Source organism: Camelina sativa, chromosome 3, assembly GCF_000633955.1.
Source record: "Camelina sativa cultivar DH55 chromosome 3, Cs, whole genome shotgun sequence".
Lineage (NCBI taxonomy): Eukaryota > Viridiplantae > Streptophyta > Magnoliopsida > Brassicales > Brassicaceae > Camelina > Camelina sativa.
This window is the reverse complement of record NC_025687.1, coordinates 3,350,161-3,366,983: the sequence shown is the minus strand read 5'-3', so window position 1 is coordinate 3,366,983 and position 16,823 is coordinate 3,350,161. Positions and strand designations below refer to the sequence as shown.

The 16,823-nt window shown below is 36.1% G+C and overlaps 4 protein-coding genes across 4 annotated transcripts in view; 3 read left to right on the top strand and 1 right to left on the bottom strand.

Annotated features, from left to right (window-relative positions):
* Positions 1,514–3,536, top strand: LOC104766206 (high-affinity nitrate transporter 2.1-like). Its single transcript, XM_010490043.1, has 3 exons — positions 1,514–2,366; positions 2,479–2,594; positions 2,700–3,536. Exons 1-3 carry the CDS (start codon positions 1,557–1,559, stop codon positions 3,349–3,351), a joined length of 1,578 nt encoding a protein of 525 aa, XP_010488345.1. The 5' UTR covers positions 1,514–1,556; the 3' UTR covers positions 3,352–3,536.
* On the bottom strand, positions 4,893–6,942 carry LOC104766197 (high-affinity nitrate transporter 2.1-like). The gene is made up of 3 exons (XM_010490035.2): positions 6,133–6,942; positions 5,876–5,991; positions 4,893–5,762 (listed from the first exon to the last, which is right to left on the bottom strand). The coding sequence occupies exons 1-3, from the start codon at positions 6,940–6,942 to the stop codon at positions 5,096–5,098; spliced, it is 1,593 nt and encodes a 530-aa protein (XP_010488337.1). The 3' UTR covers positions 4,893–5,095.
* LOC104766187 (alpha carbonic anhydrase 7) lies at positions 12,642–14,620 on the top strand. The gene is made up of 7 exons (XM_010490024.1): positions 12,642–12,818; positions 12,920–13,137; positions 13,206–13,312; positions 13,732–13,834; positions 13,992–14,159; positions 14,230–14,283; positions 14,366–14,620. The coding sequence occupies exons 1-7, from the start codon at positions 12,713–12,715 to the stop codon at positions 14,438–14,440; spliced, it is 831 nt and encodes a 276-aa protein (XP_010488326.1). The 5' UTR covers positions 12,642–12,712; the 3' UTR covers positions 14,441–14,620.
* The window catches only part of LOC104778614 (pentatricopeptide repeat-containing protein At1g08070, chloroplastic), a 3,559-nt gene continuing 2,274 nt past the window's right edge, over positions 15,539–16,823 (top strand). The window contains exon 1 of the mRNA XM_010503068.2: positions 15,539–16,815. Within this exon, the coding sequence (XP_010501370.1) occupies positions 15,628–16,815 (1,188 nt within the window). The 5' untranslated portion in view covers positions 15,539–15,627. The remainder of the gene's footprint in view (positions 16,816–16,823) is intronic.

Genomic DNA, 16,823 nt, shown 5'->3' with positions numbered 1-16,823 from the left:
CTTGATTAAGAAAAAAACTCATACGTTTCCGCTATGGTGTTTCTTTACCATCATTACCTTAAATAAGTATGACTCTATTCGATTGAAATTGTAACTTTGACCTATATGTATAACTTAGCGTATAATTCTATTAAAGTATTAACAAGCCAGTCGATCTAATTTAATAATAATCGGATCGATCGATTATATATCATTCCAAGATTCTAAGTCTGCCCCGGCTTTTCCCGACTTTTTTTCCCAACGGCGTTTCTAGACTTTAAATGTTGTTCTTGATTCACAATTTTTTTTTAAGTTATGATTTGAATATATGATAAATATTTATTTGCAAGTATCTGATAGCTACACACACATTACTATATGTTTATAACATTTATGATGATATCATCAATAAGTTGACTTTTTATATTTGGACAGCGAATATTTGTCTTTTCTCAAACCTCAACAGGCCTCACCAGAGGGAACAATGGAGGTGTCAGCAATATGATTTTATACCAGTAAGTACCACGAATATGGTACGGCAACTACGCTGGACCTACACATGCACGTATATATGTTGTGTTAGTGTGTATATATCTAACTACACGTTAGCAGCTCCTTGTCATCTCTACAAGTACTTATATATTTTTGGTTTATATTTGTACAATATACGCATTTCTACCTATCAATTAGCCAGAGTTGATTTGATATCCTTTATACTAATTAAAAAGTCCCCATATTAAAACCTAATTTTTCCTTTTTATGTAAGATCTTTTAAAAGATGTGAATAAGATTTTTTGCCAGCTATGATGATTTATTACATCACAGCCAACTCAATATATATACGATCGATTTAAGCCAATACATCAAAGTAGGAAAAAAAATCACACACACTGACACACATCAACATATATGTGTGTGTGCTGTGTCTGTGGTATAGAGAATAGATGGTTAGACATTTGTGCTTATAACCATATGTCATGTGTTATATATAAAATATCCAATTGATTCAGTATTCAATATGGAAACTATACAACAAGTTTGTGGAAGATAATCAATTTTTTAAGAGACAACTAATATGCAGCTAAGGCCACAATAAATTCGACCGCCTAAGAGACAGCAATTATTAAGAATTATTCACTAAATAATAATTATTTCCACATTCCTATCTTTGATACTGTGTATAAACGTTATAGAGAATTACAGTTAATTATTCAATTTGATAACAAACAACGTAAACATGTCAACAGGATTCCAGTTCCACATTACATAGTGACCTATGAATCAAAAGAGAAGAGAAGGGCACAGTTGTCATTTGAGAGGTGAAAATAGCACATATACAACCTTTGGGATAAGCAAGAGACTAGGAAGATGCTTGCGGCAAAAATGGATTCCTCCAAAAAAAAAAAGAATAATATTAAATCGTTAGTTAACTGTTGAGAATCTCCAAAGAATGCCAATTCAAATTGTCAACGCTAGGAATCCTATATAAGCCCTCGTGTGATTAATATTCAGACATCAATCAAATTAACTTGAACCAAGTCTCAAACTTGTAAAGGAACTTGATCTATTTTATAACAATGGGTGATCCTACTGGCGAGCCGGGGAGCTCCATGCATGGAGTCACCGGTAGAGAACAGAGTTATGCTTTCTCGGTGGCTTCACCAATTGTGCATACCGACAAAACGGCCAAGTTCGACCTGCCGGTGGACACAGAGCATAAGGCAACGGTTTTCAAGCTCTTCTCCTTTTCCAAACCACACATGAGAACGTTCCACCTCTCGTGGATCTCTTTCTCCACATGTTTTGTCTCGACATTCGCGGCTGCACCACTTGTCCCCATCATCCGGGAGAATCTCAACCTCACCAAACAAGACATTGGAAACGCCGGAGTTGCCTCCGTTTCCGGGAGTATCTTCTCTAGGCTGGTGATGGGAGCCGTGTGTGATCTTTTGGGTCCACGTTACGGCTGTGCCTTTCTTGTTATGTTGTCCGCACCTACGGTGTTCTCGATGAGCTTCGTGAGTGGAGCCGCAGGCTTTATAACTGTTAGGTTCATGATTGGATTTTGTCTGGCGACGTTTGTGTCTTGTCAATACTGGATGAGCACTATGTTTAACAGTCAGATCATCGGTCTGGTGAACGGGACAGCTGCCGGTTGGGGAAACATGGGTGGCGGCATAACGCAGTTGCTCATGCCCATTGTCTATGAAATTATTAGGCGTGCCGGAGCATCAGCGTTCACGGCCTGGAGGATCGCCTTCTTTGTTCCCGGTTGGTTACACATCATCATGGGAATCTTGGTGCTCACGCTAGGTCAAGATCTGCCAGATGGTAACCGAGCTGCCTTGGAGAAAGCGGGAGAAGTTGCAAAAGACAAATTCGGAAAGGTTTGGTCTCTATCTATATGAATATATATATATATATATATATGACAAACCAATTTACCTATGTCATAGATGGATCAAAGGTTTAACTCGTGATCTTGTATAAATGGTGTAGATTATGTGGTATGCCGTTACAAACTACAGGACTTGGATCTTCGTTCTTCTCTATGGATATTCCATGGGAGTTGAGTTGAGCACTGATAATGTTATCGCCGAGTACTTCTTTGACAGGTTTGTTTCCGGTACTTTAGCCAGGAATAACATAAGGGAAAACATTTTATCAAAAAAAAAAAAAAACATTAAAAGTAAACATATATCTATATTTTTTTTCTGCAGGTTTCACTTGAAACTTCACACAGCCGGGCTCATAGCAGCATGTTTCGGAATGGCCAATTTCTTTGCTCGCCCAGCAGGAGGATGGGCATCTGACTTTTCAGCCAAGTACTTCGGGATGAGAGGGAGGTTGTGGACGTTGTGGATCATTCAGACGGCTGGTGGTCTCTTCTGTGTATGGCTTGGCCGCGCCAACACCCTCGTAACTGCAGTTGTAGCTATGGTCCTATTCTCTTTAGGAGCACAAGCCGCTTGCGGAGCCACCTTTGCAATCGTGCCCTTTGTCTCCCGGAGAGCTCTAGGCATAATCTCGGGATTAACCGGGGCTGGGGGAAACTTTGGATCAGGGCTCACACAGCTCATCTTCTTCTCGACCTCACATTTCACAACTGAAGAAGGGCTGACGTGGATGGGAGTGATGATAGTTGCTTGCACGTTGCCTGTGACCTTAGTACACTTTCCTCAGTGGGGAAGCATGTTCTTGCCTCCGTCCAAAGATCCAGTCAAAGGTTCGGTGGAGCACTATTATGTTTCGGAGTGGACTGAGCAAGAAAAACAGAAGAACATGCATCAAGGAAGCCTTCGGTTTGCTGAGAACGCCAAGTCGGAGGGTGGCCCCAGCGCCCGCTCTGGGAACACACCCAACAATGCTTGATCGTACTGTTGATGTCTACAAGCATCAAAGATTTCAATTATGTGAAATGGAAACAAACCTTGGGGAAATAAACACCTATTTATTTTTCCAGTATTCTATTATTGCGTTTTGCTTTTGCCTCTCTTGATGTTTCTTTTGTATGTTTGTACCGAGCATTTTTTAATTAAAAGCTCTTTTTGATTGAAGTGTGCGTACGGTTGAGAATTTTAAAGAAGTGCAAAAACTATAGAAGAAAAATCTCAATCTTTTTAAGTTTATTTTTCTAATTTTAATTTTTGAAAATATTTCTAGTAAGTATTATTAACATGCAAACAAACAAAAATACTGTACTTGGCGATACTTGATTCTAGAAGTCAATTATAACTAACTATATTATTATTTAGACTGTAATTATAACTATAGCTAGTTGTTTATATGATCCCGATTTTATACGCTTTTATGGGCATTAAATCCTTAAAACTCTTTCACACATCAATTACTATCACACCATATACCCACCGTTCGAGTTTACTGAAGAATGTATTAACGTTTTCCACTCTCAACTCTCTCAAAGACGCCTTGATCACAACAATAATTAACTAACTTTTTTCAAAAAGCTAACTTCCAGACTGGATCCAATCTTTTTTATTGCTGACAGATATATGATCAGAGAGTAATGTACAATTCAACTTACTATTCTTTACATTTTTTAGTTAGCTAATTAACAATATATACAACTATTTATTTATCGAACCTATTCGAGTCTGTTCAACAAAGTGGTCGAGTCTCTCAGCTGAGAACTACTCCCACCAAGGTTCGATTTACATTGGTACCCAAACTATTTATTTATTGATTTATAGTTTTTATACATATAAATGTGCATGGTAACGAACAAAGTAATCTTCTCCAAAGAAAAAAGTTGTTATTGTTTTTAATTGGCTACAAGCCCCCAATTAGCTTGGGGCGACCCTGTAACATTGGTCATGCATCTACTGACTAAAAAGAAAAGAAAAGAAAATAAAGAAAACCAGTAGTCATATCGATGTCACCAACAACAACAAACAAAACAAAAAAAGTTAAGAAATAGAAATCAAACAATTTATTAGTCGGTCAAGGCTGGGAACAAAGTTCATGATCATCTCTCAACCCTACATAGGAAAATTACTGCCTTTCCCAACTTACCAACCGTAATAATGTAATTTATTTCGGATATTGATAATAAGAAAAGATCAAAAGTATTGGAATCGCAGTACCCATGTACCAATTGGACATAGTTATTCGTATATATACTACCACTAATAGTATCATTTTCTTTTCCAATTGCAATATAATAGACTTTATAATTGTCTGATGAATGTTTAAAGAAAAAACTAGGAGAAATATAATGCATTGGTGCGGAGTTCTGGAGTATTGGTCAAGGATTTTTTTTGGCATTGGCCGAGAAAGTCTTCTTTCGTTGAGAAAATCTTTTCTATGTGGTGTAATTCTTGAATGAATTGAACAAAAGGAGTTTCCAGTTCCAGTTTTATTACTTGATAATGATATATATATGCAAAATAATCTAATATCTCAAGTCTCAAAAGAAAAATTTTGATATGACAAATATTTCTTGAAGACAAAAAAAACCAAAGTTTCTTTTAGGAAATGAACGATTGATACATATTTAATAACGTTCTAAAACATTGATAACATTTTGTTTTGTCTGCACGGTGGGACATATTCTTATGTGCGACCACCCATCGGAACATCCCCGCGGCTGGTGTGATTAAACATTGTTTGGTGTGTTATCAGGGGGCGTAGAAGCAGAGCGAACGCGGCGGCCGCCCTCGGATTTGGCGTTCTTAGCAAACCGGAGGCTTCCTTGATGCATGTTCTTCTCTTTTTCTTGCTCAGTCCACTCCGAACCATAATAGTGCTCCTCCGTACTTTTGACTGGATCTTTGGACGGAGGCAAGAACATGCTTCCCCACTGAGGAAAGTGGATTAAGGTCACAGGAAACGTGCAAGCAACTATCATCACTCCCATCCACGTTAGCCCTTCTTCAGTTGTGAAATGTGAGGTCGAGAAGAAGATGAGCTGTGTGAGCCCTGATCCAAAGTTTCCTCCAGCCCCAGTTAAACCCGAGATGATGCCTAGAGCTCGCCGGGAGACAAAGGGCACGATTGCAAAGGTGGCTCCGCAAGCGGCTTGTGCTCCTAAAGAGAAGAGGACCATAGCTACAACTGCAGTTACGAGGGTGTTGGCGCGGCCAAGCCACACACAAAAGAGACCACCAGCCGTCTGAATGATCCACAACGTCCACAACCTCCCTCTCATCCCGAAGTACTTGGCTGAAAAGTCAGATGCCCATCCTCCTGCTGGACGAGCAAAGAAATTGGCCATTCCGAAACATGCTGCTATGAGCCCGGCTGTGTGAAGTTTCAAGTGAAACCTGAAAAAGACATATAAAGATATATGTTTAATTACTCTATCTTTTTTTTTTTTTTGATAAAAATCTTTACGCTTATGTTATTTCTGACTATATGTAAAGTATCGGAAACAAACCTGTCAAAGAAGTACTCGGCGATAACATTATCAGTGCTCAATTCAACTCCCATGGAGTATCCATAGAGAAGAACGAAGATCCAAGTCCTGTAGTTTGTAACGGCATACCACATAATCTACACCATTTATACGAAATCACGTGTTAAACCTTTGATCCATCAATGGCATAGGAGGCCTAGCTAAATTGTTTTGTCATATATATATATATATATATATATATATATATATATATATATATTCATATAGAAAGAGATTACCTTTCCGAATTTGTCTTTTGCAACTTCTCCCGCTTTCTCCAAGGCAGCTCGGTTACCATCTGGCAGATCTTGACCTAGCGTGAGCACCAAGACTCCCATGATGATGTGCAACCAACCGGGGACAAAGAAGGCGATCCTCCAGGCTGTGAACGCTGATGCACCGGCACGCCTAATAATTTCATAGACAATGGGCATGAGCAACTGCGTTATGCCGCCACCCATGTTTCCCCAACCGGCAGCTGTCCCGTTCACCAGACCGATGATCTGACAGTTAAACATAGTGCTCATCCAGTATTGACAAGACACAAACGTCGCCAGACAAAATCCAATCATGAACCTGACAGTTATAAAGCCTGCGGCTCCACTCACGAAGCTCATCGAGAACACCGTAGGTGCGGACAACATCACAAGGAAGGCACAGCCGTAACGTGGACCCAAAAGATCACACACGGCTCCCATCACCAGCCTAGAGAAGATACTACCGGAAACGGAGGCAACTCCGGCGTTTCCAATGTCTTGTTTTGTGAGGTTGAGATTCTCCCGGATGATGGGGACAAGTGGTGCAGCCGCGAATGTCGAGACGAAACATGTGGAGAAAGATATCCACGACAGGTGGAACGTTCTCATGTGTGGTTTGGAAAAGGAGAAGAGCTTGAAAACCGTAGCCTTATGCTCTGTGTCCACCGGCAGGTCGAACTTGGCCGTCTTGTCGGTATGTACAACTGGTGAAGCCACCGAGAAAGCAAAACTCTGTTCTCTACCGGTGACTCCATGCATGGAGCTTCCAGGTTCGCCAGTAGGATCACCCATTGTTATAAAATATATATCAAGTTCCTTTACAAGTTTAAGATTTGGTTCAAGTTTATTTGGTTTGATGTCTAGATATTGATCACACGAGGGCTTATATAGGATTCTTAGCGTTGACAATTTGAAAAAGGCATTCCTTGGAGATTCTCAACGGTTAACTAACGATTTTATATTATTTTTCTGAGGAATCCATTTTCGCCGCAAGCATCTTTCCAAGTCTCTCGCTTATCTCCAAAGGTTGCTTATGTCCATCCAACAGCTCTACCCTTCCCTCATCTTGCAATTTATGGATAGTCAAGAAATAGTTGTGTTAATGATTTAACTATTAGTCTATTACTAATTTACTATTATCATCAAAACTTGTTTCCATCAAATTACATACGTGGAACTACATAAACGTAACTCTGCAGGTTCCTTACAGTTACTATTTTTTAAAAGAAAAAAAGTTGTAAATTTGACCCACTCTATGGTTAACAGCCAAAAATACAAACAACAACCATGCATTGATTTTCCATGTTTATTAAACTACCCAATTAAAAAAAAAAGGTTCAACTCTATTACAGGCTGAACCGTATGAACTCAATAATTTTAATCTTCAGTAACATCATTCGTTACAATATAGGCCACGTAAGGACGATATTGTCTTGAGATATTTGCGATTAATATATATTCTTGATTAGTTTTGGAGGGCTGTCATCGTCATTTATACACTGAATAGTATCCACAAGAGAGAAATATAATCGTTTAGTGAATAAACTAATTGATCTCCTGGACGGTCGGATATAGAGTGGCCTTAGATATACATTAGTTGTCTCTTCAAATTGCTTACGATTGCATAGGACTTTAGCAAAACTATTTTTTTATTGATTTCATATATCGTTTTCTATATGAAAATTGCAATCGATTGAAAAGGGATATAACACATTATTGATCTTAACTTCGTGACGTAATAATGTTAAAATACAACTAATCATATCTGTGTGTGTACATGTTCATCTAAATCCCACGTATATCTACATCAATATTTAACATAATTTTTCACAAGAAAAATTCTACAAATAGAAAAATTCTTCGAACAAAAAGTACAGCAAACTAATTATCTTATATAGAAAAAAACAATACTGTATAGATATTAGACATTATAGATTCATATCTTGTAACGGTTAGGTTTTCGTAAATAGCTAGTGAATCAGAATTTTTCTTGAAGTTGAAAACATCATACAGTAGATTAGACGTACGGTGCATTGATATGTAGATATGCGTATGTATAATCTTCTTATAAGCAAAATGAGTGTGCACGCAATTTCCGTACTCTTCCTGCCTGACGTCAGGGTCAGGCCTGGCCAGTTGAGCAAAATGGTGGGTTGTCGCGAAGTGTATTTGAAAAAGTCTAAAGACTAATCTTGCTGACGTGCCAAAGTTCCAACAAGTTGGGATATGATAAAAGACAAAAAATCCATGTCTATATGTGACAAAGTCAACTATTTTGATGAGATCAGCAAAAATTTTCATTATATTCTGTACTTTAATTTCGCTAATAATGTGACACATATATAATGGACAAAAGAGAATCTTATATTAATGTTATCAACGACTACAAATTAATATTGATTATCATGGTATTCCTTTCATAATTTCCATTTCTAAATTAAATTACGGAATTTGCTGTTATGTGATTTATTTATTTAAACTACAATTAAATGATTTTATTTTTCCTGTTACAATTTTTTTATATACCTTAAAAAGGAAAACAATTTGGAAATACAGAAACTCATAATGTGTAAAACCCTAATACGTACCCTATAAAAAATTAGTGTTTGAGTATAATTTTTTTCAGTGACAAAATAATAAAAATTTTGTTTTCAAATGACATCAACTTTTTTTGTTTATATACATTGAAACTAGTGACATCAAGTTAAGTACGTGGTTTTGTTATTTTAAACATTAAAACCCTGAAAAATAAGGATATTGATCAGAAACCTGAAATTACCACATAAGGAAAAAAATCAGCGAGCCACGTAATTATGTCCCACGGCACCAACACCAGAGGAAGTAGACATAAAGTGATTTTAGGGCTATTTTTCATACCTGCAGGAACCACTTTAATTAATATCTAAACAACAGGTACCTGAAAAGTGCCTAAGCAGACCTATAGACTCAAAAGAGAGAGGGATCGATGAATGACTTAGCGAAGAAACGATTCTCCCACCGTTTGGAGAAAGTAAAAGTGAACTCCAAAGAAAGTACGATGAAAATAGACAATTTTTTTTTATCTATTTAAAATTGGTGTTGTGATGATGTGATAAAAAGGTTTGCATGGTTGTAATCTAGTTCCTTTTGATTTTAATGTTTTAGTGATATTTTGATATTTTGTAAACGATGATAATACGAAAAACTTTATATTATATGGTTCGGTTGATTATGCTATTTTCGGTTCTAAGTTTCATATATAACTAATGCATGCGTACAATATATCGCTGTACCACGATGTGGAAACGCTTGAAAAGTATCTTAGAGCCTCTTAATATTTCGACAGTGCTTTCAAATTCAATAATTAATGAAAATTTTAGGGTAGACATTATCGATTAGGATATATGTAAATTGATAGGGTACTACACATTATTGATTAGGATTCCAAGTCGGCAAAGTGTAGATCCCTTATTCAGGCTATCTTGGGGCTTATCCGTCTAAATATAACTACATATTCGACGTTTATTTGTTTATTTGGGTATACACAACTTGCATATGTTCATAAATAATAAATAAATTAAATTAGAGGAAGTCAAAACTCAAATAAACTAATCCACACATTTCCTAATTAGCGCTTGGGCTGTTGGAGAGACTTTTGATTTTAATGTTTTAGTGATAATAGCTTTGCATCGTGGTCTGCCGAATTACCAAATTAAATGCTGGCAATTCAATAATTTAGGTAATTGATGATGACGGACCATTAGACTTTCTGCATACATATTTTTCACATTTTAGATATAGACGTCCTCGTTGACTCTTAGATTCAAACTAGTACTGTAAGACTATGTATTTAGTTCCAATCATCCAAGTGTTATTTTTTTTTTTTTGACGTTGCATATATAACCAATACTGTATATTGTTCTAAAATATGTATTTGCAAACGTTTAACAAATGGTGGATAATATATTATAGACATATTATATTGTTAATACATGCAGAATTAATAATTTCTATATATGGTGATTATCAAAATTACTTTCTACTTATAGAGTTATAGTAGAATAAGAAAATATCGAAAAAGAAATAAGTTAAAATTTTAGTGCCGATGGGATTGTTTAGTTGTTACATAATTATTGGTTTACTTACCTGATGACTGAAGCTCTTTTGTTTAAATTGACCCACGTCAACTACAAATGTAAAGAAAGGGCTCACAGTGTGGGCTACTAATTAATTAAATAAGGCCCACGAAGAAACTCTTAAATATGAAAGGCTTTTTATGTATCTGACTTGAGTAACCAAAATGTTGACAACATATATTCACATGACGGCTTGTAGTTGCCTATTTCCTAAGGACAGAGAGTCACAGAAAGAATAGCCCAAACTTTTTGACAAATATATCTTTGTGATTAAAAAAAAAAACATTAGACTGGATCAAATGAAAACATTATTCTATAATCTAAGGCAGATCTAAAGTTCTCTTACAAAACCCAAATCATATATAAACACAAACTATCATTATTCCTAGAAATTTGTTTTCTTCGAAGAAAATTATATCTGGTCTATGTTCCAGTCGTGTTTGTCAACAACCAAAACTTATGAAACACACATTTATGAATTATGATGCTAGAATATACAGTACATTCTTTCCGGTCGTCAATCGTCATGATGCAATTAGGAGACTCTTCTCGAAGACTACATGAAGAAGACATGCCAAAGTCATAAAATTAAAGTTTGGTTTCTCACTCCCATATTGCTTGGAATGTTTCACCAAATAGATATTTGCAACTACCAAGAACTACAGATAGAAGTTTTGTAACGAAATAACAATGCTTTAACAGAATAAAATTTTCAAAGATGAATAATCTATATATAAAAACATTGATTTTGCAGTATCGATCGTTTGAATGAAGATAAAACGAGCAGCACACATAAACAACGGGTTGTTACTTGCATAGTGAGTTGACAATTCTATGATCTTCTCGAAGAAAAAAAAAAAAAAAAAAAAAATTGGCTTTCAGACGCATATGTCACCACCTTCCACCTATCAACCAGTAGTGGGTGAAAGACGTGGAGCTCACATAGGGGAATGGTCACAGCAGACATACAGATATGGTACTGAATGAAACTACATTTTTTTTTTGTTTTCTAAAACCAAAACTACATTTTCTTCCATATATTAGTTTGCGACACATGGTAGGACCATTTCAAAAAAGGAAGGCACAAACTCGCTTATGTATATACACATAACCAAATTATATATGGTGTAAAAAATATATGCGAGTACTTATTAGTTTCTAGATGATACGACCATTAGAATCAAATCAACGGATCATTTCAACATTTACTAAGAATATATGGTAAGGTGAAACGGCTCTTTGACCTTGATGAATCCGGATGGTGGAATTTCTATTCTTTATTATAAAATATTTAAAACACACTGAGATTTTAACCAACCACTCTAAATAAAATTACTTTGTCAATCGGACTAATAATGGTCTGAAATTTAAAAAAGTGTTTTTTTTCTCCTGAGTCCTGATGCGAATTGGTCGTACGCAGGAAATCAAAGTGAAAATTGTTGTTTTCATATTGATTGTTTCACACCTTTTTCTACTGGGAAACATCTTTTCTGCATCACCTTTTCGTGGTGCGTGGTTGTTCTATACCTTCCATAAATTTTGATGCATTATACTTGCCGTGTTCTCTCTTGAGGAGCAGACTTACTTTTGTAAAGTAGAAATAGATGAAAATAAATTATTAAATTAACCAAATTAGAAATGCATATTAAGAAATTATAAGATATTTTCACCTTTTTATGTATATATTCATTTCATTTATTTTCATAATATTACAAAACTTTAGTCAAAGAAGATTAAAAGCCAAAGATCAATTGCAATTCATATTGCTAACTTAAGAAATCTCAATGTGACATCAATCCTATTTTTTTTTTTTTTTTAAACTGAGCTTTTAATTAAATGGTGTTTTGTTTTTTATTAAATGAGTTTTCTTAATATATGTGCTTCTAACCTAAACATATACTTAAGAAATGAAGAGACAATGATTCAGATGAGAGTATTTTCTATAATAATCATCTTTGAAATTTGACATGTCATAGTATATGATAAGAAATGAAGAGCCAATGATTCAGATGAGAAAATAAGTCTTTTATCATTTCAAAGTAAAAATTTGTGTGCAATATCTTGAAAATCGGAATGAACAACAAGATAAATCCCACTGTGATTTATTTTTTCAAACTGAAAATGATAACAGATTTGGTGATGAATTAGGCTTTGGTTCACACCTGCCTTCTGTTCCAAGTTTATATAAATTAAAAAGAAAAAAACATGTTACCAAAAGAGTCAAAGATGTCGACTTGAAGGAATTAAGAGAGCATGGAAGTCTTGTGGACTAGTAATCCGACGCTTTAAGATATCCGTACAAAATCATCTGTCTCTCTCTAAGTATTTATAGCTGCATGTCGCATGCGTTTTCCCAACCAAGCTCAATAACTTATCTAATAATTTAAAGACTAAGAATAGCAACTCTCTTTTATTTCCCTCTTCAACAAAACAACACAAACACAAAGATGGTGAACTACCCATCAACCCGATGCATCTTCTTTGTGGCTCTCTTCAGTATTTTCACCATTAATGTTTCGATTTCAAGTGCTGCTTCAAGTCATGGAGAAGTTGGTACGTAATTTTGAAATTTCTCAGCTCAAAATATTGATCTCCCAAATTATATATGGTTTAATTATGAAAGTCTTTTAATCTTTTTTTTATTGGTGATGTAGAGGACGAACACGAGTTTAACTACAAGAAGAACGATGAGAAGGGGCCAGAGAGATGGGGAGAGCTTAAACCGGAATGGGAAATGTGTGGCAAAGGAGAGATGCAATCTCCCATTGATCTTATGAACGAGAGAGTTAACATTGGTTCTCATCTTGGAAGGCTTAATAGAGACTATCAACCTTCCAATGCCACTCTTAAGAACAGAGGCCATGACATTATGGTATACATATATATTTCCACTAATCAATAATCGTAACCCTTAAGTAAACAAATTATTTCTTGTTGCAGTTAAAACTTGAAGATGGAGCAGGAAGTATTAAGATCAATGGTTTTCAATATGAACTCCAACAGCTTCATTGGCACTCTCCGTCAGAGCATACAGTCAATGGAAGAAGGTAATTAACAATTTCACTAAAATAATAGAAAAACGTTGTATCGAACAGGAGAAGGTTACTGTCACAACAATTCAAACCATAATCCCATGCGTATTTACACCTGGTTGTCATACATACACGTTGAACATGCTTTTTTTTTTGTGTGTGTGTGTGCAACCAGACGTTGAACATGCAGTTTTTCTTTGGGTTCAACCGTGCATGTTATGATAAATTATTTGCCATATATCTTCTTTCGTTAATTAGATGTATTATTTTGCTTGGATTTGGTCTATTTCACTTTGACTCGGTATGTTTTTATATGAACAAAGTATATACAATACATGCAGTAGTATATAGTAGAAGTTAAACCAAAAATATAACTAATCCGGCTCATGGCTTGCTTCGTGGCACAAACTAAAGTATTACAATATGCAAACCAGGTTTGCACTCGAGCTGCATATGGTTCACGAAGGCAAAAAGGGGAGAATGGCTGTGGTGTCAGTGTTGTACAAGATTGGAAGAGCAGATACTTTCATCAGATCGGTACACAAATAAAAACTTCGTCCAAAGCTATTTTTAACTGCATGCATCTATATTATATATTGTCGGCGTCGTCACTAATGGTAATTGTTGATTAATTCACTAATAGTAATTGTTGATTAATTATAATATTCTTAAAATTTTGAATTTGGATTTATAGTTGGAGAATGAATTAGAGGGCATTGCTGAAATGGAGGAGGCAGAGAAAAATGTAGGGATGATTGATCCCACCAAAATCAAGATCGGAAGCAGAAAATATTACAGATACACTGGTTCACTGACCACTCCTCCTTGCACTCAGAACGTTACTTGGACCGTCGTTAGAAAGGTACTTCAATTTTGATCTTAATTGACCTAATTAATAGCAAGTAGTGTTTAATCCTCTAATAAAATTTCAGGTTAGAACCGTGACAAGAAAACAAGTGAAGCTTCTCCGCGTGGCTGTGCATGATGTAAGTGATTAGGGTCCATGATGTTCAATAATCATCCAATTTATTCATTATATTGATTAGTGCTTTAAATGATTTTTATCAGGATTCAAACTCGAATGCGAGGCCGGTTCAACCAACCAACAAGCGCACTGTGCACATGTACAGACCAAGAGTTTAAATATATGAAGATATTACAAGTTTTTACTACTCTTTAATTCTTCATATAAAACATCATAAGTTAAAACAGTGATTTCTCTAGTTACTCTTCGTTAAACTGTTTTGATGACTATATTTATGTAAAGACAAATAATGATATTATTATTTAATTTATGTTTACTTATATGTAAACATACATATTTTTGCCGTTTAATTTTAATTTTGCAAAAAAAGAAGAAAATAATCGATACCTAACTCGATCAAAGACGCCAAGCTGACTTCCCAAAAGAGCTGCCACTGATGATTTGGTTGAGATAGACAGGTCACGGCTTCCTGAAGAAAGAGCATGTTGCCTGAGGATGATAAATCAATCAGATAGCATCAACACAACTATATATATATAGAAACTGAGATTTAATTACTTATCTTGCTCAACGAAGACAGAAGACTGAGATTGGAGACCACCAGAGTAATTAAGAGAGTGAGGAGCAGAAGGAGGAACCAAAAGAGATGAAGAATAATTCATAAATCTCCCTCCGCCGCCACCACCAACTCCACCACCACCAAGCGACGACATCATCATCATTAAACCCGCCCACAAACACACAGATTGATATCAGATTCAATTCCAGTTTCAAAACAGAGAAAGAGGGAATAAAAAACAGATGTTGTATTTCACTAACAATATCAAATCAAATGATCAATTTGGAACACGTGCACAACAAAAACCCTAATTTTCCAACAAACTTCAAATAACACTCAATTACGATCCAAAATAAAAAATCCTAATCATAAAACAATTTCCGATTCAAACAATTCTACTAAGAAACTTACCTTTTTGATTCAATCTCTTGACCGATTTAATCGACTCCAACTTCATAACCTTCAAGCTTCAATTCCAAATTCTTCGTTTGTTTCGTCGATTCAATCGCAAACGAGAGAAAGAGAGAGAGACGAAAAAGAAATAAATCGAGGAAATTTTTTTTTTCTCTTTTGTTTTATTCTTTCAACCAATAGAATAGCGACACGTATCGCCTCTTAAACCAAGATTTCGTCTCTTATATAAGGGGAGATCTTAGAATTTTTTCCATTTCTGATTTATCTTTTTTACCCAAAACACTAAGAACTCTATCATAAACCCCCCGATAAACTTGCTCTTAAAATGTTAAGGTTAGAAGCAAGCGATAAGGAAAGAAGAAGAAGAAGAAGATGCTCTCGTGTTCTGCTCTGACCGTTACTTCTTCTTCTTACCCATTCCATTACCTTCCTTCTTCTACTGATCCTCCTTACGATTCTCTACGAAACCACCCTTCTCTTTCTCTACTCCGCAATTGCAAAACTCTCCAATGCCTACGCATCATCCACGCTCAGATAATCAAAACCGGACTCCACAACACCAACTACGCTCTCAGCAAGCTTATCGAGTTCTGCGTTACCTCTCCACGCTTTGACGGCCTTCCTTATGCTATCTCCGTTTTCGAAACGATTCAGGAACCGAACCTGTTGATTTGGAACACGATGTTCCGTGGGCACGCGTTGAGTTCGGACCCTGTCTCTGCTCTGAACTTGTACGTTTGTATGATTTCACTTGGGCTTCTTTCTAATTCCTATACGTTTCCGTTTCTATTGAAATCTTGTGCAAAGTCCAAGTCTTTTAAAGAAGGGCAACAGATCCATGGGCACGTTCTGAAACTTGGGTGTGATTTAGATCTTTACGTACATACTTCTCTGATCTCTATGTACGTTCAAAACGGGAGATTGGAAGATGCACGTAAGGTGTTCGATAAAAGTTCTCACCGAGATGTGGTTTCTTACACGGCTTTGATCGCGGGTTACGCGTCGAGAGGCTATATCGAAAGTGCGCAGAAGATGTTCGACGAAATTCCTGTGAGAGACGTAGTGTCATGGAATGCATTGATTTCAGGATATGCGGAAACCGGTTACTATAAGGAAGCATTAGGGTTGTTTAAAGAGATGAAGAAGACTAATGTTAGGCCAGACGAGAGTACTATGGTCACTGTACTTTCTGCTTGTGCTCAGTCTGGTAGTATTGAGTTGGGTCGTCAGGTACATTCATGGATTGATGATGATCATGGGTTTGGTTCAAATCTCAAGATTGTTAATGCTCTCATTGATTTGTACATTAAATGTGGTGAAGTGGAGGCAGCATGTGGTTTGTTCGAAGGATTGTCTTACAAGGATGTGATTTCCTGGAATACCTTGATCGGTGGTTACACACATTTGAATCTTTACAAAGAAGCATTGTTGTTGTTTCAAGAAATGCTTAGATCAGGTGAAAGTCCAAACGATGTGACAATGCTAAGTATTCTTCCTGCTTGTGCACACCTTGGAGCCATCGATATTGGAAGATGGATTCATGTGTATATCGACAAGAGATTAAAGGG

Excerpts from the sequence above, each read along its gene's own strand:
- LOC104766206 (XM_010490043.1), top strand. The coding sequence starts at position 1,557 with ATGGGTGATCCTACTGGCGAGCCGGGGAGCTCCATGCATGGAGTCACC. Across the intron at positions 2,367-2,478 it reads CAAAAGACAAATTCGGAAAG|ATTATGTGGTATGCCGTTAC; the intron begins GTTTGGTCTCTA and ends TAAATGGTGTAG. Across the intron at positions 2,595-2,699 it reads GCCGAGTACTTCTTTGACAG|GTTTCACTTGAAACTTCACA; the intron begins GTTTGTTTCCGG and ends TTTTTTCTGCAG.
- LOC104766197 (XM_010490035.2), bottom strand. The coding sequence starts at position 6,942 with ATGGGTGATCCTACTGGCGAACCTGGAAGCTCCATGCATGGAGTCACC. Across the intron at positions 5,992-6,132 it reads CAAAAGACAAATTCGGAAAG|ATTATGTGGTATGCCGTTAC; the intron begins GTAATCTCTTTC and ends TAAATGGTGTAG. Across the intron at positions 5,763-5,875 it reads GCCGAGTACTTCTTTGACAG|GTTTCACTTGAAACTTCACA; the intron begins GTTTGTTTCCGA and ends TGTCTTTTTCAG.
- LOC104766187 (XM_010490024.1), top strand. The coding sequence starts at position 12,713 with ATGGTGAACTACCCATCAACCCGATGCATCTTCTTTGTGGCTCTCTTC. Across the intron at positions 13,313-13,731 it reads CATACAGTCAATGGAAGAAG|GTTTGCACTCGAGCTGCATA; the intron begins GTAATTAACAAT and ends TATGCAAACCAG. Across the intron at positions 14,160-14,229 it reads CTTGGACCGTCGTTAGAAAG|GTTAGAACCGTGACAAGAAA; the intron begins GTACTTCAATTT and ends ATAAAATTTCAG.